We start from the raw sequence: 24,043 nt of genomic DNA, 5'->3' as shown, positions 1-24,043 counted from the left end.
AAAGAAAAAGAAAGAAATGAAGAAACCATGGTATTATAAACTCCAAAGTAATTCATTTACAGTAAGTTCCTTTGATCTACTTAAGTGTTCTTCTACAAATCGTCTAGGGAATAAATATGAAAAAAATGAAACGAGAACAGAACCTTGCTATAAGACAGAGACATGTTATCGAACAACCCTGGAGGGTTTGTAAAAACAATTCTCAGAGTCATATTGTACAGATCTGCAGATTCTAGTAATGAAGGCTAAAATGTACCTGATAAGGAACAATGCTGCCATGAGCTGTGCCCCATCGTTTTGCTTCCTTTTGGCCAATAAGATAATTAGCAGCTACTTGGGTCAAACACGCCACCTGCCAGAAGAAAAAATAGGGAAGCAAGGGAGTTAGTTCAACTGTAATCATTAATAAAATATTATATTATAAAGTCATTTCACTTCTTGTCATCATAGAGAGGGAAAGACCCAAATTCAGTGAGAATAAACACATGTCAGTATTCTCTTCATACAAACAGAGAACTTTATTATGTTACTAAGAATTGATCAGTTTAGAAATGTTAACACAAAAAAAATCATCTCCTGAAAAAGCCATGTGAAGGCAGATGTCAGCCATGCCAAGAGCAGCTTGGTCTAGGCCATGGGGGGTAGGGGGTGAATAAAAGCCACAACAGGTTATGCCAGCAAATACTATATGAACTCCTTTCTCTGGCTATGCCCTTATTCTTTTCATCACGGTAACACTGAAAATCTTGCATCATCAATAAACCAGTGAACCAAAGCAAGGATCTTCAGTCTCCTGAGTTTTCCACATATAAAAAGAAAGTTTTCCACATATAAAAAGAAAGAATGCCAAGCTTTTATTCATCCAGTTTAGTTGTTTTTCAAAAATAATGCCCCAGGATTTTTTTTTGATATGGAAAAACAAGATATTTTTTAAAATTCATTAATAAACCTTCCTCCCCTTTCCTCCCACTCATCAATGTCTGAAACAGATGGGAAAGCTGGTCTTGAGGTCAGAATGGCAGGAGAGCTGCCCCTGCCCACCATCAGTTGCAACAAGTGAGAGCAGGCCTCTGCACCTCCCATCCATGGCACAATAGATATAATCCCATTGATAGAGGTGTATGTGAGCCAGCCCTGATACTGTGAGCATGGAAGAGCTGTCCCCACTATTCACCTGTCGTGTGGCTTCATGGACAGGAGAAACATGCCCCCCAATCAAGGCCTGAGGCAGATGGGAAAGCTGGCCCTGAGGTCATGAGTGGGGGAACTAGCCCTGCCCCTCATCTGCTGCAGCACTCAGGAAAGACGGCCCTACACCTAGCCTGGGCAACACAGTAGAGGTGACCCTGAAGGTGTAGGTGTGAGGATCTGATCCTGTGGACATGAAAGCAGGAGAGCCAGCCCCATCCCTTGCTCATTGCAGGAAAGGGTGAACTAGCCAAGGCACCATACGAGAGCTCACTCTGGTGGTGAGGACCAGGAGAGCTGGTGGGCTGACAACCCTGATCACCCCAATATCCACCCAACCTGTGACCTGCTGGAGCATGTAAAGGGAAAAGTCCTGTGGACACAAGCTGCAGGATTTCCACTACAAGGGCAACAGCAGGAACCAAGAGGAGATCCATGAGGGCCAAGAATTGATAGTGTAGCAGATAACAGAGATCTCAAACCAGATCAATGACTCTTGGCAATGGACACTCCAAATAACGATATATGGACAAAAGGTTTACTGCATGACTCACTCTGCCACACCACAGCTTCCATGACAAGATAACCCTCCCTTTTTTATCTTTTTCTCTTAAACTTTATGGGGGGATGGAAGGGCAGAGGTTAGATATGCATGGACAGGAAATGAATAAGATTGAGGTGCATGATGTGAAAGACACAAAGAATAAATAAATAAAAGAAAGTTAAAAAAATAAAAGTAATAGGCATTCCTCTTTTAAGCAAAAGTTACTATACTCTCAACTTGGTCTGATCCCCATACCTTCATTATCAAGTTCATTTTGCCCTTATTGCCATAGATCTATTTAGTGGCATCTGAAACCTCAGCTTCACTCTCTGAATCTTAGTGGTCTTTAAACAGATCCTGAAAAGCCTCTTATTTTGATTTTGGTTGATTTGTTGGTGACTTGAGACGTGATACAAAACCTCAGTCTATAATCCAGGCTACTCAGGAAAAACCTTCATAGGACAAGCTAGCTTCAAACTCGCAGCAATTCTCCTGCCTTGTCCTGCTGTGTACTGGCATCGTGAGCATAACCCATAAACTTTCAAGTCCACATAAGGAAATCATGAGGATAATGTCAGGGATTTCTATGACCATCATTAGGGATCTTAGGATCCCTGGATACTTAAGCCTTCAGAGATCAGGACTATGGAAGGTTGATAAATAATATTTCATATTTTATAAGGTAAAACCACCTGGCTTCATGACATAGCTGGCTTAATTTCCTTTTCCAGATCATCAGTTGTGACTGGTAACCTTCCAAGCCTGTAATTGTAACACACCCCAACCTGATAGTTGCTTCTAAAGCAACTCAGGTGTAGATTTTTCAGGGCAAGGTGCCTTAACCATTTCTTGCTCTATGCCTGCATGGTAACTGTACCTCCTCAAGAAGTATCAATCTTGCTGCTCTATCAGTCATTTTCCTTTATTATGGAGACTGACTCTCATTTTTGTGTTCATTTACTGCTCTGCTGAAATTGGAACTGCCTTGTGGCAGCTGGTTTGGCTGTACTACACAGGTGGCAAAACTAATAAATTCTGAGTCATTCACTTCTGGACTTCCATCTGGTCTTGAGCATTTGAACCATGAAACACCCAGGGCTGCTTGGGCTGCCTAGTGCTAATGATTATTTCACAGACCACTTCTGTGTCTTTCAAAATACAAAACCAAAAAAACATTTTGTAGTAAAAATGCCCTGGTAGGAATTCCAGATTCATGGTTTCTAAGTTTTGCCAATTTCCATGTAGGTTGGCATCTAATTTAACTTTGACCCCCAAATACTTGCTCTATAAAGTTATTATCATTTTAGCTAAATTTACAGGTTTTAAAGTATTTCAAAATCAAATAAAAATATTTTACATCTTAATGTATAGGCAGATATTATCTCACATGCTTAGAATTAAGCATATGCTGTAACCCAGACAGTAGGAACACAATTTGCAAAATGGTAAAAGATCTCAAAGTTTTCAATTAACATCTGTACTTCTAACCCTACTATTCCTCTTTGCTGTCAAATAATAAGACAAAAGGGATGTAATAGTATCCATTTTCTCATAATTCCTCTTCCTGAATTTTGGGGACATTTTCTGAAGTCTGAATTTTATATGACAGATACTCCTTTCACATATCTCTTTTGAGATCCTAGGCATTTTTTCAAAGAAATCCCAGTGAGAGTCATTCTCTAAGACACTGATGATATTACAGAACAAGAATTCAAATTCATAAAGTAAATACTGTAAGAAATAAATCACCATAGGTTTATTATATCTATTTTTACATAAAAGTCAAGAGATGCTTGCTATAATAGCATAAGCAAAGATGCATGAAGCAGTAGAGCACGAGATGATCACAAGCAAAACTGCAAACCCTAAAGTGACATAGGCAAGGGCTAGACTCAAGGCTAAATATCAACCTGGATACTTTATTTCTTATCATCTTCTTTTTCTCTTTCAAGTATGTGTGTTTGCATGTGTATGTTGGCAGATGGGGTCTCTCTACATAGCTCAGGATGTCTTGGAGGTCAGTATGAAGACCAGGTGGGCGTGGAACTCACATAGATTGACCTACCCAGCCCTTTCAATTTTTGACTTCTTTTGCCTTGTTTGCCTGACCCTGACTCATATACAGTGAATTTGAATTACAGGTCAAACTTATCTCTCAAACTGCTTCTAAATGGAAGATAATATCCCTTTCCTCTATACATCAGTAATTAATCCCTAAAGAGTTTCAGAATTAGCAGGTTCTCAGTGGGTGAAAAGGTTAAATAAGATTTTAAGCCACTTGTCATTAAAATAAAATCATGATTTATTGGTAGCTTCTCAAAGACAAAGTTGGATGGAGGAAGAATTCTATTTTTGAGAAGAGAGCAATGGAGCTAAACTTAGCAGTTCAATATTTTAAAAGGGCATACAAATATGAGAGTAATATGATGCTTATAGGGCTGTATTTTAAGACATGAGAAGGGGGAGAAAGTCACCAGCTATGAGATGATTTTGTATGAAAAATCAGGGGGTTCTTGGGCAATTAGTGACAAATTTTTCACAAATTAAAAGAATGCAGGATGTGACTTTTAGGTTAATAACTACATACTAAACACTCATTCTAAATATTGCATTAGATCATTACTTTCATCCCCTAAACTTGGGCTCATTATTTCATCAAATGGACGCTATATAATTTACTCAGAATGTTGCTTTTATATGGTTTCATCTAAACAAAAAAGGCAACTTTGGTTTAATAATAATAATTCTGCAGTAAATCTATTATTTTAAATAACACAGTGATCCTGATAGTTTTTGTATCTAACCAGAAGTCCAGTGGGGACTAACCTAAGTAGATCACAAAGGGCACAGCCCCTAGAGGCCTGAGGAAGGTTGTGTTCTTTTATTTCACAAAGAAGCCTTGTGATTCCTGTCACCACCTGACCACATGCTACATTTCTAGCAAACTAAAGCAATAAAACATTTTATCTACAAAAAACAACTTTCAGAGCAAAACGAAAACTAGTACTATGATCCACTGCATCAAAAAAAGGCAATTTTCCTCCTCCTGCAGCCCTGTATATTCTGGTCAATAACTATATTGCACTAAATAACAAGCAAACATTTTTTTACCCATCTCTCTAAAGAGTCTTAATTTTCAGTTTTAACATCATCTTTTCCATCAAACTCCATGAGCTTTACCTAGACAATAAAATATTTCCTGACTTTAAATGAGTACATTAATACAACTACTTTCTGCTATGTTTCCTATGGTGAGCTTGTTCTACAACTACAAAGCAATAAGATGTCAAAACTAAAAGTCACTAAATTAATTATTCCCAAGCATAGCTGTGCATATGTCACTGTTAGACTATAGAGGGCCAAAGGAATTCTTATATTCTACCCCTAAGCTTCTGAAACAAATTCCTTAGGAACAGAATATAGGGGAAAATCATTTGGTTAATGTACTTTTAGTTGCACATTAAATTTGAAAATCAAAGCTTTAAGAATGTTCAATCAAATAGTTTAACATTATACATGGGTAAATAAAAGAATAGGGAAGACAAATAGCTTGACTGAGGTCATACAGCTAGTTAATCACTTTACCTCCATTGTTTTCCTTAACATGTGTCTCTTCTTGTTCTTCTTTTTAAATTAAGGACAAGTTTAGGGTAAATATTGTGTACTGTAAACCCCTTTTACGTTCTCATGCACATAACACAGAACCTCAACACTGAAATTTTTAATAATTTAAATGCAATCAATATGTGTTTTTTAAACAAATGCTTGAGACTGTTATATGAGAGATACTTACTGGATGCAGGAATAAATTAAATGGGTAGGTAGGTAGGGGGATGAATGGATGGGTAGACAGACAGATGGAAAGATGCTATATAATTTAGCCTCTTTGTTCTTATGAAATAGATGAGAAGATAAGTATTAAAACACCTGATGGAGAGAGGGGATAGATGCAAAAGAATAAACCTAACAAGTAAAAGCTCTAAGGAGAGAGAGAGAGAGAGAGAGAGAGAGAGAGAGAGAGAGAGAGAGAGAGAGAGAGAAATTAAGAGCAAATCAGTGAAAGTTAGGGCTTCAGATGATATCTGACAACATTCTCAGCATTTGGCTAGGAAAAGCTAGGGTATGTACATACCAAAGAATTTACCTAGTAGTCACAAAATATTAAATAACACACAGAAGTTAGCTAATATGGGACCAAGACAACACAAAATAATAAGTAATTAGGCTGAGAGACTGCAACATCTCAACATCTCTATAATCACTGAAGCTTTGACTAGACAATGGTTAAGCTAGTGCATCTTCTTCCCAGGATTTCACCACAGAGACTTACTTTTCTAATAAACATACTGAAAGATCACCTCTTGGTCATTCCTTGCTCTGAAGTTTTTATGTAATGTCATGTACTTTCTTCCAATAGTTTAGTTCAATAGATCCAATAAATCATCCAAGATGATTTATTTATCCTCTACTGTATTACAGTATGAAACCACTCCTTTCAGATAATGGTTACTCTAAGCAATCATATCTCACAGCCTGAAGAAATAAGACCATGCCTGATGTAGTTCCATCTCTGTTCCAAATTTATGGACCCGCCCAGTTCTCAGTTCCCTCTAAGCGACTTACCACTTAGGACACTCCAAACTAAGTCATGAAGTGTGGGACTGTGGTGATATTTTGTTTGTGATCTAACAAATAAAGCTTGCCTGAAGATCAGAGTGAGGAGCTCGCCACACTGGTTAACCATAGATGGTAGGCAGTTGTGTCACACAACTTTAATCCCGGCACTGTGGAGGCAAAGGCAGGTGAATCTCTGTGAGTTCAAGGCCACCCTGGGCTACACAAGTCTGATCCAGTCTAAAAGAGAAACAGCCAGGTGGTGGTGGCTCACACCTTTAATCTCAGTACTTGGAGTCATATATCATTAATTCTAGCACTTGAGAGGTGGAGACAGGAGGTGATATGGATGGGCAAAGAAAGGAAGACAAGAGCTCAAGGCATTCAGACTGAGGATTCATAGGGACAGGATCATGCCTTTGACATGAGGATTCAGTAGAAGTAAGCATTTACCCTAATATCTATCTGGCTCCCAGTTTTTATTATTAAGACCTATAAGGCAATTCAGTATTTGAAAACTACATTAAATAAAAGAAATAGAAACAATGAGAAAAAACTCAGGCTGAAATGTAAATGGAATTGAAAAACTCAATAACCCAATTATACAACTCAGGGAAAATGTCTTATACATAGAATGGATCAAGTAGAAGATAGAAAGTCTAGTACAGATATAGAAAAAAAATAATTAGACCACACAAGAAAATAATATAAAAAGAAAATTTTAAGCATTGTGAAGGAACACACAGGAACTTTGTGATAACATGAAAAAGCACAAATCCTTAAGTCATTGTATAAATAGAGAGAAGAAACCCAGTCAGTTGCATAGACAAAATCATCAACAAGATTACAGAAGAAAGTTTCCCCAAACAAAGGAAAGACATACCTATACAGATTCAATTGGCACACAGAACACCAAATAAAAAGACTGGAAAAGAAACTCCCTATTAAAAAAAATACATAAAACACTAAATATACAGAACAAGGAAAGTAGTGAAATCTTTAAAAGAAAAAACAAAAGTCACATATAAAGAAAAATCTACCACCACAACAGCTGTGTTCCCTGCCAAAAAATCTTTTAAAACTAGGCATACCTGGAGAGATGTACTACAAGTTCACAAATACCATGGGTACCAACATAGACTACTTTACCCAGAAAAACTATCATCCATAATTGAAAGAAAAATAAAAAGTTTCCATGTCATAAGTAGGATAATGGAGTTCATGTCCTACAAAGCAACCCAATGGAGAATACTGAAAGCAATATTCCAGAATGAAGAGAGGAACACACACAGCCAAGAAACTTAGAAAGGAAACAATTGCTGCTATAGTTACTGAAACACAAATATGACTAGGAACACTAACAGCAAAAAAGCAACAAAATTATTCTAGTCATACACACTTTCAACAATAACTTTAAATACTACTTATCGTGATTTTCAAATCTAAAGAAACACATTAGATGAACAGTTTCAAGAAACAAAATCCATATTTCTGTTGCCTATAAGGAACTAAGCTTTAAAATGAAAGATCACCTAAAACAGAAAGAATTGGAAAATGCATCCAAGAAAATAGATTCTGACAAATAGATTTCAAACTAAAAATAATCAGAAACAATAAAGAAGAAACTTCACTGTAATTCAGGGAATAATTAACAAAGAAGACATTATAAACCTAACCATATGAGAACCAAACTTTGATGAGTCAAATTTCATAAATAGCTTATTATTGGAATTAAAGACAAATATTTGCACAACACAAAATACCACACAATTTCATTATCCCACTTTCTCCAGTAAAAAGTTTATCTGTACAAAAGAAAAAGAAAAAGGAAACTTTAGAATTAAATTATACCATATATCAAATGGCTTAGCAGATATTTACAAGATAGTTCACTAAAATACCAATGTATATGCATTCTAATCAGCAAGCCATTAAAATTCCTATAAAATAGGCTGCATCCTAGCACATAAAACAGATCTTAACAAAATCAGAAAAGTTTAAATAGCTCTGTGTATACTAACTATATTTTTTTATAATTAGAGGCAATGATTTAATTTCTCAAATAAGAAGTAAAACATATATATATATATATATATATATATATATATATATATATATATATATTAAGCTATTGGCCAGGTACTAGCATTTCTTATTGGCTAGCTCTGTCTTAAATATTAAACCATTTCTATTAATCTAAGTGTTTCTACATAGTCTTATCTTACCAGAGAGAGGGTCTTGACCTCCCAAATTCCTACATCTTGACTCTCCTCTGCTACATCTCCCAGAATCCTCCTTGTCTACTAGTCCCATCTATTTTGCTCTCCTATTGGTCAACAGGGCTTTATTCATTAACCAATAAGAGAAACATATTTACAGAATGACATCTTCCATCATCTACTCTTTTCTGTCTAAATAAAAAGAAGGGTTTTAACTTTAACATAGTAAAATATATAACAAAACAGTTATCAAATACAAACTATAGTTAACAATATTTAGTTCATTAACATTATCAAGAATTAAAGAAAATATTCTATCATCTATCCTATCTTTGTAAGTCTAAAGTCTTATATGTAACTTATCTTTAATTCTAACTAAGGAAGCTATAATTATAACTATCTGTCTTCAACTCCATCAAAGACCACAGAAGGATAGTATATAAACTCTACAAATGACAGAGACAACTCGCTGCCTGGTCAGTCACCCAAAGTTCTTCTGTAATGTTCCATCTATAGCCTATAGGCCATAGTGTGTCTGGAAGACATGTCAGCAAAGCAGGAAATTTCAAACTGTCGCACCTGTGTTGCCAGTTTGCCAGTCACTTTTCTCTGTGTCCTGCAGAATGTCTGACAGTCTCTTCCATGAAGCTGGAAGCCTACAGCATTGTCCATCTTGTTTCAGTAGTCACTATTCTGTAGGTCCTATATGTCCAGTTTATACAGCATAAAGCCAAACAGTCCAGACAAGAGCAGCATCTTGCCCAAATGGCTACTCTTGTCATATTGGAAGTACACTCCATATCGAATTTCTTGGATTCCAACATCCTTTCCGAAGCTGGTGGTGTTTCAGGAGCAGTTGTGCCTCACTGTCAAGAAAAACCCTAAACCATTTTAAATGCCATATTCTGTAGGTCTTTGAAGGGTTTGAAAAATGCCTATCCATTTGAAATGTATTTCTGTGTATCTAGAAAACCTAACTAACACTATAAGTTTTGATTGTTATAGGTGACTATAATCTGTACTAAATTATAATTACATTTTTAAATGAGCTATAGATACACAATACCCAAATAAGAGGAGAAACATACATATCACAAAATTTAATTTGTATCAGTAAATGAAAATCGATTCCAAAACTAAGTATTCATATCTACCATATTCCCGTTTTTACCTTTAAAAAAGAGATTGGTTGTGATCCATAACCATTTGTAATCAACCCCATTTAAATGAAAACAAACATTTGTAGACAATATTTGAGAATTTGGGTGTTATTCTTTCCAAACTGCTTCCTGCTAGTAGGGAGCACTGTCATGGGAATCCTAAGAAGTTGCAGAAATGCTGGCTGTAGTGATCTGCAAGGCTGCAATGTCCCAGCTATTTTGAAAGTTGGTTCACCTCAGACACTGTTTCCTAACTATAATTTTTTTTTTACTTAACTTCAAAATTTATGATAGTTGAATCACATTTAAGAATAATTTCATTCTTATTTCACTATGCAAATTTCTTTTTTGTTGCTATTTAGAAACTTATTTTTTCATTTAATATTTTTTCTTATTTTATGTATCGATCCAAGTTCCCTCTCCCTCCCATCCTTCCAAGGCCCCCACAGACACCTCCATCCCATGCCCCTTCCACTCCCCAGGTAGGATGAGGCCTTCCGTGATAGATAATCAAAATCATTAAGTTATTTGGGGTAAGGCCTAGCTCCCCACCCTATCCTGTGTCTCTAGGCTGAGGGAGTATCCCTCCATGGGGAATGGGCTCCCATAGTCTGTTCCTGCACTAGGGACACATCCTGGTTCCATTGTCAGAGGTCCTATAGCCTACCCAGGCCTCCTAACTGAGACCCACATTCAGGGAGTCTAGGTCAGTCCTATGATTGTTTCCCAGCTATCTGTCTGGGGTCCATGAGCTTCCCCTTATTCAAGCCAGCTAGCTCTTTCTGTGGTTTTCTCCAGCCTGTTCTTGACCCTTTTGCTCATCACCCACCCCTCTTTCTCTGCAACTGGATGCTAGGTGTTCAGCTCAGTGTTTAGCTGTGGGTGTCTGCTTCTGCTTCCTTTAGCTACAGAATGAAGGCTCTAAGATGGCATATAAGGTCATCATCAATCTCATTATCAGGGAGGGTATTTAAGGTAGCCTCTCCACTATTGCTTAAACTTCTAACTATAATTTTTAAAAACATAAAATTTATAACAAACAACTTCTAGTAAGTAAACAAACACATGGACATTAAATAACTCATTATTGAATGATAAATGGGTCAAAGGATAGTGTTTCTTAATTTATAAATCCCTGGAATAAATGAAAATGAAAATCATAACACAAGAAAACCTCTGGGACACGATAAAAGTAGTCATAGAAAGAAAATTTTTAGCTCTAAGTACCTACATTAAAAAAATCAGAAAGAGCACAAATAAATAACTTAATGATGCAACTCAAGACTTTGGACAAAGAAGAACAAACCAAACCCAAATCCATTAGATGGCAAGAAATAATAGAACTCAGAGAAGAAGAAGAGAAGAGAAAAAAATTTAAAACTTAGAGAAGAAATAAATGAGATCAAAACAAACAAACAAAAAAAAAACAGAGTACAAAGAATCAAGGAATCAAAGAGCAGCTTGAAGTTGGAGGTGGGGGTGTATTTTGAGAAGATAAACAAGGTTGACAGACTCTTGGCCCAACTAACCAAATTAGAAAGAGGACCCAAATTAACAGAATCAGAATAGTGAAAGATTACAACAGACCCCAAAGAAATTCAGGATACCATAAGGAAATACTTTAAAAATCTGTACTCCATTCAGTTGGAAAAATCTAAAAGAAATAGATAAATTTGTAGATTCATCCAAACCACTAAAGTTAAGCCAAGAAGAGATAAACAATATAAACAAATCCATAACAAAGATTGAAAATGCAATAAAAACCCTTTCTGACAGGAAGAAACACAAGCACAGATGGGTTCACAGCAGAATTATACTAGGCCTTCACAGATTTATGACCAAAACTTCCTAATTTATTTTTTGCAAATATAGAAATGGAAGGAGTACTTACCCACTCCTGTATAAAGCCAGTATCACTCTAATACCAAAAGTAACACATGCACGCACATTAAAAAAAACTACAAGCCAACAACCCCAATGAATACATGTTAAAATTGGCAGTAAAATATTTGCCAGTTAAATAAAGACACATATCAAAAAGATCATCCACCACAGATAAAGTTAGCTATATCCTGGAGATGCTAGGATGGTTCAACATATATTGGTCAATATCAACTATAAATTTTTTGAAAGGCAAAAGTCACAAGATTATATCAATAGAAGAAGAAAAGTCATAAATTAAAAATCTTCTGTACAAAAAGGAAAACAATCAAGCAGAGAAGAACCTCACATAATCGGAGAAAATCTTTTCCAGCTACAGATCTGACAGGATATTAATATCTAAAATATATTAAAAAAACATAAATGAACCAATTAAAAATGGGCTATGAACCCCTTTTCAAAACCAAAGAAATTATAATGGCTAAGAAATATCTCAAAACATGTTCATCCTTAGCAATTAAGGGAATAAAAATGAAAACAATCTGGAGATTTCATCTCACTTAGTCAGAATGCTTAAGAAGAAAATAATAAATGCAGGAGGGATATGAGAACAGGGGATCCATCATTCACCATTAATAGAATGATGTGGTGATATGTTCTTTGTATAAATAAAATGTGTAGCTTGCCACTAGCTAACCTTAGAGGTCTGGATGTCTGTATAGACAGACAAGAAGTGAGAGCTGAACAGAGAAAGGAATATAGGCCAGAGGAAACAGGAACTCACTGTTTTTTTTTTTTTTTTTTTCTGTTGGGAAGCTAATAAAGTAAATGTGGCTTTGGCTTACTCCTTCATTATATCTGATCTTTCAGTTATTTCCCCCATATTTTACTCTGGGCTTTTATTATTAAGACCTATTATAACTCATAGAATAATAATGGGTAATGGTCACTCTGGAAATCAGTATGAAGAATTCTAAAAAAGATTTATTTTAATCTAATAAATGACCAAACTACACAACTCTGTGGTATATGCTCAAAGTACTCGACTTCCTGTTTCACAAATACTGCTCAGTCATGTGGCTTGCAGCTCTGTTCACAATGGCTAGAAAATGGAAGCGAGCTAAATATCTTTCAACTGACAAATGGATAATGAAAATGTGGAACATACACAATGGCATTCTATTCAGCTGTAAAGAAAAATAAAAGCATGAAATCTGTGTGTCAGAGGATAGAACTAAGAAAATATTATATAGAGTGAGATGATCCAGAGCCAAAAGACAAATACCACATATTCTTTCTTATCTATGGTTCCTAGCTCCAAATCATCATATCTAAATATACAACCTCTAGAAACTACAGAAACTAGAAAAATATAAAATGATGATTGAGAGGGCTCTAGAGAGTAAAAGAGCAGGATACTGGTGATATGAAAGAGTAAATTTGGAAAATTGAGTTGGGTAAGTGAAAGAGACTATAATAATACAGAATTAGGAGTGGAAAATAACACTAAGGATTCTTTAAAAGACAGAAAGAATTGTTGAGTTGAGGGAAGGACAGAGAAGGAGAACAAAGAAAGAGATACCTTGATAGAGGGAGCTGTTACAGGCTTAACGAGAAACCTGGCACTAGGGAAATTCCCAGGAATCCACAAAGATGACCCTACCTAAGAATCTAAGCAATGGTGGAGAGGCTACCTTAAATGCCTTTTCCCTATAATGAGACTGATGACTACCTTAAATGCCATCATAGAGCCTTTATCCAGTAGCTGTTAAAAGCAGAAGCAGACACCCACAGCTAAACACTGAGCCGAACTCTTGGAATCCAGTTGTAGAAAGGCTGGGGAAACCTACTGAAACAGCTGACCTGAGCAAGAGGGAGCTCATGGACTTCAGACTGACAGTTGGGGAACCTGCAAAAGACCGAACTAGGCTCCCTGAATGTGGGTGTCAGCTGGAGGACTTAAGAAGTCTATGGGGCCACCAGCAGTGGAACCAGTATTTATCCCTAGTGCATGAATGGGCTTTGAGAGCCCAATCCCTATGGAGGGATACTCTTTCAGCCTAGATACAGGGGTCAGGAATTCAGTTCTGCTCCAAAAGATGTGACAAACTTTGATGATCCCCCCAAGGAAGGCCTCTCTGAGGAGTGGATGGGGGATTGGATGGGAACATGGTGGGAGGGAGTGGGAGGACTGAGGGCAAGAAAACTATAATTGGTATGTAAAATAAGATTGTTTTTAATTTAAATTTAAAAATTAATAAAAAAGATAGAGGATTACCTTTTTCTATTTACCTAAAATTATATATATATTACATATGCATTTATATATGCATAGTTTATTACACCACATATGTGTGTAATATATATTATATATGTGTAGTTTAAATGAGGGTAATTTTGTTACCCTCAAAAAGCCAAAGATTACCTAACAAAAACCTGAGCATCAGGCATGAGAAACTTCATTTCAAGTTTTTGGTCAGAGTCAGGAGACCACCCCACTGACAATACAGACTATGTTATTGTTGTTACTGATATTGGCTACCTCTAGGAAGTTGAAGGTAAAATCCTACTGTTGAAGATGCCATGAATGCTATACTAAGACTTAGAGGATATGAGCTGGAATTGACCCAAAAGCCTCCTTCCTGAGGACTAACTTTCATATTATTATAATGTGATAAACAAGCTGCTCAAAGAAGAAAGCAATCAGTCCTACCCAGCTGTGACATTTATGAACCACAACATGGCAAATATCCTTAGCTATACAGTAGTAGCAGTTATATCTTGGTGGTAACCAACAGGTTTCTAATTAGAATTAAGGTTCATTCAACTGGAGGAAATCTGTCCTGTACTGCAAACCTAACAAACCACCCATGGATAGGTCATGGGTCTCAAAGGAAAACCTACTATTGCTATAAACCAGTAGAATTCCTAACTGTATTCTAAATACCAATCTTTACATCCAAAGATAAGCATAGATCTCATGCCTCATCAAAGAAGTTTCCTTATGCAGCAGAAGGAGACATTGCAGAAAGCAACAACTGCTGAAAGTCCAGGGAACTCCTGATTGTGGGACACCCATCAACAACTGATATATCTACAACTCCTGTACCTAAGGTTCAAGAAACATCTTGAAAGAATAGGAAGAAAGAATGTAACCAGGAGGTCTTCTGTGAGATTGTGCTTTCTAGCTGTGACCAGGAAACTATACTCATGAAATCTCAACTACATGGCTGTCTAAATGAGATCTGAACATGTTCAACACCAGTTTACATCCCAATGCATATGAGGGAAATTTCATGGATCTAGTTGAAGACTGAGAGTAGAATTAGTTTTCTTTAATCATGAGCCCCTGATTGGTTTTCCAACATCAAGTTGTTGGCCCTATGAACATATACATGAAGATAACACTAAACAGACTCAGTAAGTTATAGGTACATACAACAATGATAGCTAAAGAAAAAGAGGCAACAAATTTTGGAAAGAGCAGGAAAGTTCCAACAGACAGGAGAGGTAGAAGAGGAGTGAGAATGGAAAATTGTGGAATTATATTTTAATTAAAATATTTAAGTTATGTTATGGCAGATGTATATGGTTAATTGTGAGATTACTAAACCTCAATGGGCCTGACAACTGGCCTAGACCAGTAGCAAGAGCATGCGCAGCAGATAATTCATGAAAGCCAGCCTGGGTCTGCCAGAAAGTCTTAAAAACAGCAGCCAAGTCTGATGAGAAATGATGTGAATCTATGGACAGTGACCACATCACCTCAGCAGATACCAGCCTCCCCTGGGGCAGTGTTGAGGGGTATATAAGGCTTACCCTTCCTGGAACAAACTGAACTTGTTTCTTTTTCTTTTTTTCTTTTTTTTTTTTTTTTTTTTTTCCTTCGAGACAGGGTTTCTCTGTGTAGCTTTGGAGACTGTCCTGGAACTCGCTCTGTAGACCAGGCTGGCCTTGAACTTACAGAGATCCTCCGGCCTCTACTTCCCGAGTGCTGGGGTTAAAGGCATGCACCACCGATGCCCGGCGAGCATGTTATTTCAACTTGTCCCCAATGCCTATGTTGTTGCTGTTGGGCCTGCTTCCCCCCCCCCAAGAAACACCCTTCGGGATCCTGCAACAATTAATATATATTGTAGAAATTTTCAAAGAATAAAAATATTATTTACAAAAGAAAAAAGTAGAAAGGCTAACACTTATAGAGAATACATCTCTTAAAGATAAATTTGTCGTCCATTAATATTATTTTGTATGTCAAATTTTAGCCCTTACATCTTTTATTTCATTTGTTTTGTTTCTTGTTTTTGAGTTAAGATATCCTATAACCACAGCTGATAGAAAGCTTATCACAAAAGTCCTATTCCTCCTGCCTCTAGCTCCACAAAACTGGGATTACAGGCAATAGCACAATGACTCGCTTATATTCCTCACAAGTGACAAGAACTGATTCTTTGAGAACAACAACTAGAGCCCAGAAAAAAAAAAAAACATTTAGGAGTAGCTAAGATATTTTGGTCAACCGATATTGAAAGATATTTCAAGAACTAGGGGAGATCAACAAAATTCTCTTCACAATAAATACAGCACCAAAGACAAACCAAAGTAACAAATCCACCCAATCCCTCTATGGGAATCCAATGGCTTTACTTGACTTATAGGTGATAGATTACTAACAGTAATATTAATGACTCCAAAATGACTGTATTATCAAAAAGCTCACCCCAACATGGATAATGATTCCACTATAATTACACAGATAGAGCACCCAAACACACACTTAAGGCAGCCTTTTATTTCCTATATAATCAGTCATCTCCCAAAACTATGAAGAAATGAGGCAGAGTTACACACAGCAGGGAGGGTGGCTGCACAAGGAAGTAGCTGGTCTCTTAGGTAAGAATCTAATGACCATTTTGTTCTCTCTTTTGTGAGAGAAAGTCACCAGGCCTAAACTTGAGGGTCTCTTATTAGTTAACACAGCTGCTCTGAATAAGATGGTACCAGCTGTTATATTCAGCATGCCATAAAGGCAGAAAAAAAAGGAATAAAAAGAATTTTCTTTATACATGTCATCCTTCTCATTTTGAGTGTGAGATTTTAGTAATGATAAAAGCATATTGTAATGCACTGTTGTAATGTGAGTTTATGCATGTTATCAGTTTAATACTCACAGTGACCTTAACAGAGAAGTACTATGATGATTCCATTTTACAAAGGAGAAAATGAGGCATAAAGAAGTTTAATGGTCTGTCCAAGGTCACATGTCTAGTAAGTGGATGAGCTATGTCTGACTCAGCTTGTCTGGATTCTATACTAAATTACATACAGAACCAAACTCTTAAAAATTCTGAATGATCTCATTAGTAGAAAAGTTTAATAGGGCTTAGAAAAAGAAGAAAATTGTGTTTGAGCATCTTTTCAATTAGGTAGATTAATTAGGTAAGCTTCACAGATCAGTTGGATTATTTACTATATAATACTCAGTGTGGTACTCACTCAAAGTTGTCTGCTTTTCTATAAATATGATTTGACTCCTACTCCAATGTAATTAGGAATAAATTTCAACCACACTTGTTTTTGTCTATAAACAATGAAATCAAATGGACTTGTAATATAGTTTTTAAATCTCAATTTTATTTACTTAGCAAAGATAAGCTATATTATATCACCCTTCTCTTTGTCAGAGTCTTTGAGTTTAACAAAAGGAATATTTACACTGTTGGCCAATAGGAAAGAAAGATAGGTGGGACTAGTAGACAAGGAGGATTCTGGGAGATGTAGTAGGAAATTCAAGATGTAGGGACTTGAGAAGAAGGTCCCAAACCTCTCTCCAGTAAGATATGACCACGTGGAAACACTTAGATTAATAGAAATGGGTTGATATTTAAAAGAGCTAGCCAATAATAATGATAAATGCTACATATAAAGCTGGCCAACAACTTTATATCTAATACATTGTCTCTGTGTGTTATTTGGGCCTGATGCGGCTCTGAGACAAGGCTGGAGGGAAAACTACTGGTAACAAAATGGTGCCTGCAACGTGGGGACTAAGAACTTCCACTTAAAACTAAACAAAAGCTTAAGAAAGGATTTTTAAAACAAAATAACAGAGACAAACAAGTCTTCTTGGTAGCATTTTTCTCAGTTGGGCTCTATTTTGCTAGTGATAAGCAGAGATTTGTGAGGCTCCTTTAAGGGAGGTTTCCTGACTCAGCAAAAGGCAAACCCTGCTAACAACTTCATGGTATGTACAAGACCTGGCAATGGCAGTGACCATCTCCAAGACAACAACATGCAGCTTCATGGCAGCGTAGCCCAAGGCAATGATGAGCACAGCTCTCAGTGCTGGCGGTAAATGTAGCCCTGCCATATTAGATAGACCACAGCTAATACAGCTGTTGCTTCCATTTTAGCAATGTTGTTTAGCAATATAAAAGACTCATGGCCAGAAGGAAGTAAAGATTTACAGTAAAGACAGATTCAGATTTAAAAAAAAAAAAAAATCTCAAGGTTTACAGTGTGTTTTAAATAGACTTAGGTTTGGGAGAGAAAAAGAAACAGGATAAAGTGGTTTTAAAAAATAGAGAGTAGCTGAGTGTAGTGGCACACACCTTTATTTCCAGCACTTGGGAGGTAGAGACAAGCAGATCTCTGTGATTTCAAAGCAAGCCTGATATACAGAGTTAATTCCGGGACAGGCAAAAGTTACACAGAGAAACCCTGTCTCAAAAAGAAAAAAAAAAATAGAAGTAGAAGAAATAGAATAATAAAAAGCCACATAAAGATGGAAAGCACACAAAAAGTCTGGATACTGTATCCTATTGTGTTGTGTTTGTGTTGTTTGACTGCTTAGGGAATAGCAACAACTGTTGAAAGAAATGCTGCTGGATTATTCCAATTTATATTTTAAAAATGTTTTGACTACCAAATTTAAGTCTAAGGGCAGGCTACTGGGGAAAGGAATTTCTACTTTTGCTTCCACAAAAAATTAAAAGCTGTTGATTCCTTCCAGACTAACATGGTTTGATCAAGCAAGACATCCAGAAGGAGTGCCCATTCAAAACAGCTTAAACAAGGAATCCTTGCAGACCACAATAGCCAGAATCTCTTTGTCTTTGTAGGATCCCCATGACAGTACCCCCTACCAGCAGGAAGTAGTTTGGAAAGAATGACACCCAAATTCTCAAATATTGTTTATAAATGTTTGTTTTCATTTAAATGGGGTTGGTTATAAATGGTTAATGATCACAACCAATCTCTTTTTAAAGGTATAAAAAAAAGTGGGGGGATTATGGTACAGAAATGAATACCTTGTTTTGGAATGGATTTTCATTTATTGATACAATTTAAGGTCAATTTTGTGATATGTGTATTTCTCCTCTTGCTTAGGTATTGTGTTTATATAGCTCATTTAAAAATGTAATTATAATTTAGTACAGATTATAGTCACCTACAATAGTCAAAACTTATAGTTACTTAGGTTTTCTAGATATACAGAGATATATTTCAAATGGATAAGCATTTTTCAAACCTTTCAAAGACCTACAGAATATGGCATTTAAAATGGTTTAGGGTTTTTCTTGACAGTGAGGCACATCTGCTCCTGGCAACACCACCTGCTTCAGAAAGGGTGATGGACATTGAAGAAACTCGTTATGGAGTTTGCTTTCAACATGGCAAGACTAGCCATTTGGGCAAGAAACTGCTCTTGCCTGGACTGTTTGAATTTATCCTCTATAAACTGGACATGCAGGGCCCACAGAAAAGTGACAGCTGAAACAAGATGGACAATGCTGTAGGGTTCCTGTTTCATAGAAGAGTCTGCCAGACATTCTGCAGGACACAGACTGACAAACTGCCAACATAGGCAGGACAGTTTGAAATTTCCAGCTTTTCTGAGGAGTCTGCCGGTCACACTTGGGGTGACTGACCAGGTAGCAAGTTGTCTCTGTTGTTTCTAGAGTTTATATATTATATTTCTATGGCCTTTGATGGAGCTCAAGACAGATATTTAGGGTTATAATTTCTTTAGGATTAAAGATAAGACTTTAGACTCACAAAGACAGGATAGATGATAGAATATTTTCTTTAATTCTTGTTAATATTAATGGACTGAATATTTTTAACTATAGTTCTCATTTGAAAACTGTTTTGTTATATATGTTACTGTTTTTACTATGTTTTACTATGTTATCTATTTTACTTCTTTTTATTTAGACAGAAAAGAGGAGATGATGGGAGATGTCATTCTGTAAATATGTTTCTCTTATATTGGTCAATGAATAAAGCACTGTTGGCCAATAGGAAAGCAACATAGGTTAGACTAGGAGACAAGGAGTATTCTGAGAGATGTAGTAGAAGATTCAAGATGTAGGGACTTGTGAAGAAGATTCACCCCCCTCTCTCCAGTAAGATAAGACCACGTGGAAACACTTAGATTAATAGAAATGGGTTAATATTTGAGACAGAGCTAGCCAATAAGAAACACTAGTTACTGGCCAACAGCTTTATATCTAATACATCATCTCTGTTGTTATTTGTGGGTGATATGGCTCTGGGAACAGGGTGGTGGAAAAACTACTTGTAACAACTATCCTTCAGAATATGAGCTTTATAAGGAGAAAAGGCCTTGTAACCAGGGGACAACAAATGAGCTTGGAGTACAGACTTTTGGGAGGGTCAGTGCATCATATCAGAGACTGCATAATGGATCTTGAAGAGAAAAGGAGCTTTTAAATCTAGAGAAGATTTAGTTAGGGAGAGTATGAGAGATAGCTACTACAGAAAACAGATCAGGGCCAAAGGGAAGAAGGGAAATTTTTGAGAAATCCTCCAAAGAGCATATTTTGCCTTTTATAGGTTTTGAGGGGAACTTGTGGGAAGCACCATACCATGATTTAGTCTTATTTATTCTATACGACTTCAGATTCTGGGAAGACTTTTGGATTTCTTTTATAATTCTAAGGAAGAAGTGCTGTAAAACACAGCACGACTTAACTCTGAACCAGTGATAGATCATGGTCTAACTGGCAGGGACCCCTCAGATAGACCAAGCTACAAAGCTGTCTTCCACAAGCAAAGGGCCTAGCTCAGTTCCCCTGAGTCTCCATAGCTGTTGACTAGAGTTCATGAGCTCCCACAAGCTTGGTACAGCTTTCTCTGTAGATTCTTCCCTCATGATCTTGACCTCCCCTGCTTATATACTCCCTCCTCCCTCACTTCAAATGGATTTGTGGAGATCAGCCTGGTGCTTGGTTATGGATCTCAGCATCTGGTTCCATCACATACTAGATAAATTCCCTATGGTAGAATGCCATGCCCACCCATAATGCAGGGGTAGAAGGGCTTGGTCCTGCCACAACTTAAAGTCCCAGGCTTTGATGACACCCCCCCCCCAGTGCAGACCTTATCTTTTGGGAGGACTAGATGGGGATGAGATGGAGGAGTTGTGGGGTGGAAGAAAGAACTGTGATTGGAATGTATAATGGAATTAAAATTAAGCAAATAATCTGCATAACTCTGTTACAAAGACAGAGATATGAGCTCTAAACACTGTTTTTTCCTTTTTTATTTATTTTTTTATTTTAAATGTTGATCACAGTTCCCTCTCCCTCCCCTTCTGCCCTCTCTCCACCCCTCAATCCTTCCTCTTACCCACTCTGCACCCTCACATGCACCCTAACCACCCTCCCTTCCCATCCATCCAGCCAAATTCCACATGTAGGGCAAGGCCATCCAGGTGGGGTCATGTAAATCTATCAAGTCATTTGAAGTAGGGACTAGGACTTCTCTCCTGTCTCTAGGTTAAGGCAGTATCCCTCCATGGGGGATGTGTCTGCAAGGTCCTTTTGTGCACCAGGAATACATCCTGGTTCCACTATCTGAGGTCGCTTAGCTGAGACCCATAGTCAGGGAGGCCTGAGTCAGTCCCATGCTGGATTCCCAGCTATCAGTCTGGAGGCCTGTTAGCTCCTCCTTGTTCAAGTCAGCTGTCTCTATGTTTCTGCAACCCAGTCTTGTCCTCTCCCTCTACATCTGGATTCTAGTTCGACTCAGTGTTTAGTTATGGGTGTTTGCTTCTGTTTCCAAAAGGTACTAGATGAGGGCTCCATGATGGTGGATAAGTTAGTTGTTGATCTCACTATCCAGGAAGGGCATTTATGATAGTTTTTCCACGGTTGCTCAAACTGTTAGTTGGCAGCACTCTTGTATGTCTATAAACCTTTCTTTATAGTTTCTCTTCAAAACAACAATGGTTCCATCTTTTATGTTCATTCTCTCTCTCTCTCTCTCTCTCTCTCTCTCTCTCTCTCTCTCTCTCTCTCTCTCTCTCTCTCTCTCTCTGTCTCTTCAGTCTTCTATTCCTACCCTGACTCAATCTTCCTAGTCGCACTTGTTTTCCTCTCCTCCCCTTCTCTTTCTCATACATCTCGCTCCATTCAATAACCCCCCACTCTGGGGGACTTCTCCCTTACCCCTACTGTGAGGGACTTTATATGAATCTCTTAAAATATACCATGTATATTTTACTCTGGTGGTGTGAATTATAGGCTGGTGATCCTTTGATATAGGTCTAACATCCATATATGAGTGAGCACATACCATGTTCCTTTTTGTGACTGGGTTACCTCATTCAGGATGGTTTCTTCAAGTGCCATCCACTTCCGTGCGAATTTCAAAATTCCATATTTTTTTTCTGCAGAGTAGTATTCCATTGAGTAGATGTGTCACATCTTCTTTGTCCATTCTTCAGTTGAGGGGCATTTAGGTTGCTTCCAGGTTCTTGCTATTACAAATACTGCTGCTATGAACATAGTTGAGCACATGTCTTTGTTGCATGGATGTGAATCATTCGGATATATGTCTAAGAGGGGGATTGCCGGGTCCTGTGGTAAACTAATTTCCATTTAACTGAGGAACTGATTTCCAAAATGGCTGTACAAGTTTGCACTCCCACCAGCAGTGGAAGAGTGTTCCCCTTTCTCCACATCCTCTCCAGCATGAGTTGTCATTGGTGTTTCTAATTTTAGCCATTCTGCCAGGGGTAAGATGGTATCTCAAAGCTGATTTGATTTGCATTTCCCTGATAGCTAAGGATGTTGATCACTTTCTCAAGTGTCTTTCAGCATTTCTGATTTCCTCTATTGAGAATTCTTTCTTCAGTTATGTACCCCATTTTTTAATAGGGTTATTTGGTATTTTGTTGACTAGTGTCTTGAGGTCTTTATATTTTGGAGATCAGCCCTTTGTCAGATATAGGATAGGTGAACATCTTTTCCCAGTCTGTGTGCTGCCGCTTGGTCTTGTCCACTGTGTCATTTGCCTTACAGAAGCTTCTAAGTTTGAAGAGGTCCCATGTATTAATTGTTGCTCTCGGTGTCTATGCCTCCTGGAGTTATATTCAGGAAGCGGTCTCCTATACCAATTTGTTCAAGGGTACCTCCTACTTTCTCTTCTGAGAGGTTCAGTGTGGCTGGATTGATTTTGAGATCTTTGATCCATTTGGACTTAATTTTTGTGCATGGCAACAGACATGGGTCTATCTGCAGTCTTCTACACACCATCATCCAATTGTGCCAGTACCATTTGTTGAAGATGCTGTCTTCGCCCCATTGTATTCTTTTAGCTGTTTTGTCGAAAATCCGGTATTCATATGTGTGTGGGTTTATATGATGATTTTCAATTCCATTCCATTGGTCTACCTGTCTATTTTTGTGCCAATACCAGGCTGTTTTCAGAATTATAGCTCTGTAGTAGAGCTCAAAGTCATGAATGGTGATGCCTCCTGAAGTTCTTTTATTGTATAGGGTTGTTTTGGCTATCCTGGGTCTTTTGTTTTTCCATATAAAGTTGATTATTATCCTTTCAAGGTCAGTGAAGAATTATGGTGGATTTTAATGGGGAGTGCATTGAATCTGTAGATTGCTTTTGTCAAGATTGCCATTTTTACTATATTTATACCACCTACCCAAGAACATGGGAGATCTTTCCATTTTCTTGTATCATCTTTAATTTCTTACTTTAGAGGCACAAAGTTCTTATTATATAGGTCTTTCACTTGTTTGGTAAGCATTATGCCAATATACTTTATGTTGTTTCTGGCTATTGTAAAGGGTGATGTTTATCTTTTTCAGCCTCTTTGTCGTCTGAATAAAGTAGGGCTATTGATTTTTTTGAGTTTATCTTGTATCCTGCTAGTTTGCTGAAGGTGTCTATCAGCTGTAGGAGTTCCCTGATAGAGTTTATTGAGTCACTTATGTAAACTATCATATCATCTGCAAATAGAGACAGTTTGACTTCTTCCTTTCCAGTTTGGATCCCCTTGATCTGCTTTTGTTGTCTTATAAGACATTTACTAGCATTAGCTAGTAAAATATTGAAGAGATATAGAGAAAGAGGGCAGCCTTGTCTTGTTCCTGATTTTAGAGGAATCAGCT

The 24,043-nt window shown here is 37.2% G+C and overlaps 1 protein-coding gene across 1 annotated transcript in view; it reads right to left on the bottom strand.

Moving 5' to 3' along the window:
- Window positions 1–256: 256 nt before the first annotated feature.
- Sugct (succinyl-CoA:glutarate-CoA transferase) overlaps window positions 257–24,043 on the bottom strand; it is a gene marked incomplete at its 3' end in the record, with an annotated part of 148,121 nt that continues 124,334 nt past the window's right edge. The window contains exon 9 of the mRNA XM_051194693.1: window positions 257–352. Coding sequence (XP_051050650.1) covers window positions 257–352 — 96 coding nt within the window. The remainder of the gene's footprint in view (window positions 353–24,043) is intronic.

The sequence above is a fragment of the Phodopus roborovskii genome, unplaced genomic scaffold, assembly GCF_943737965.1.
Source record: "Phodopus roborovskii unplaced genomic scaffold, PHOROB, whole genome shotgun sequence".
Classification (NCBI taxonomy): Eukaryota; Metazoa; Chordata; class Mammalia; order Rodentia; family Cricetidae; genus Phodopus; species Phodopus roborovskii.
This window is presented reverse-complemented; position numbering and strand designations above follow the sequence as displayed.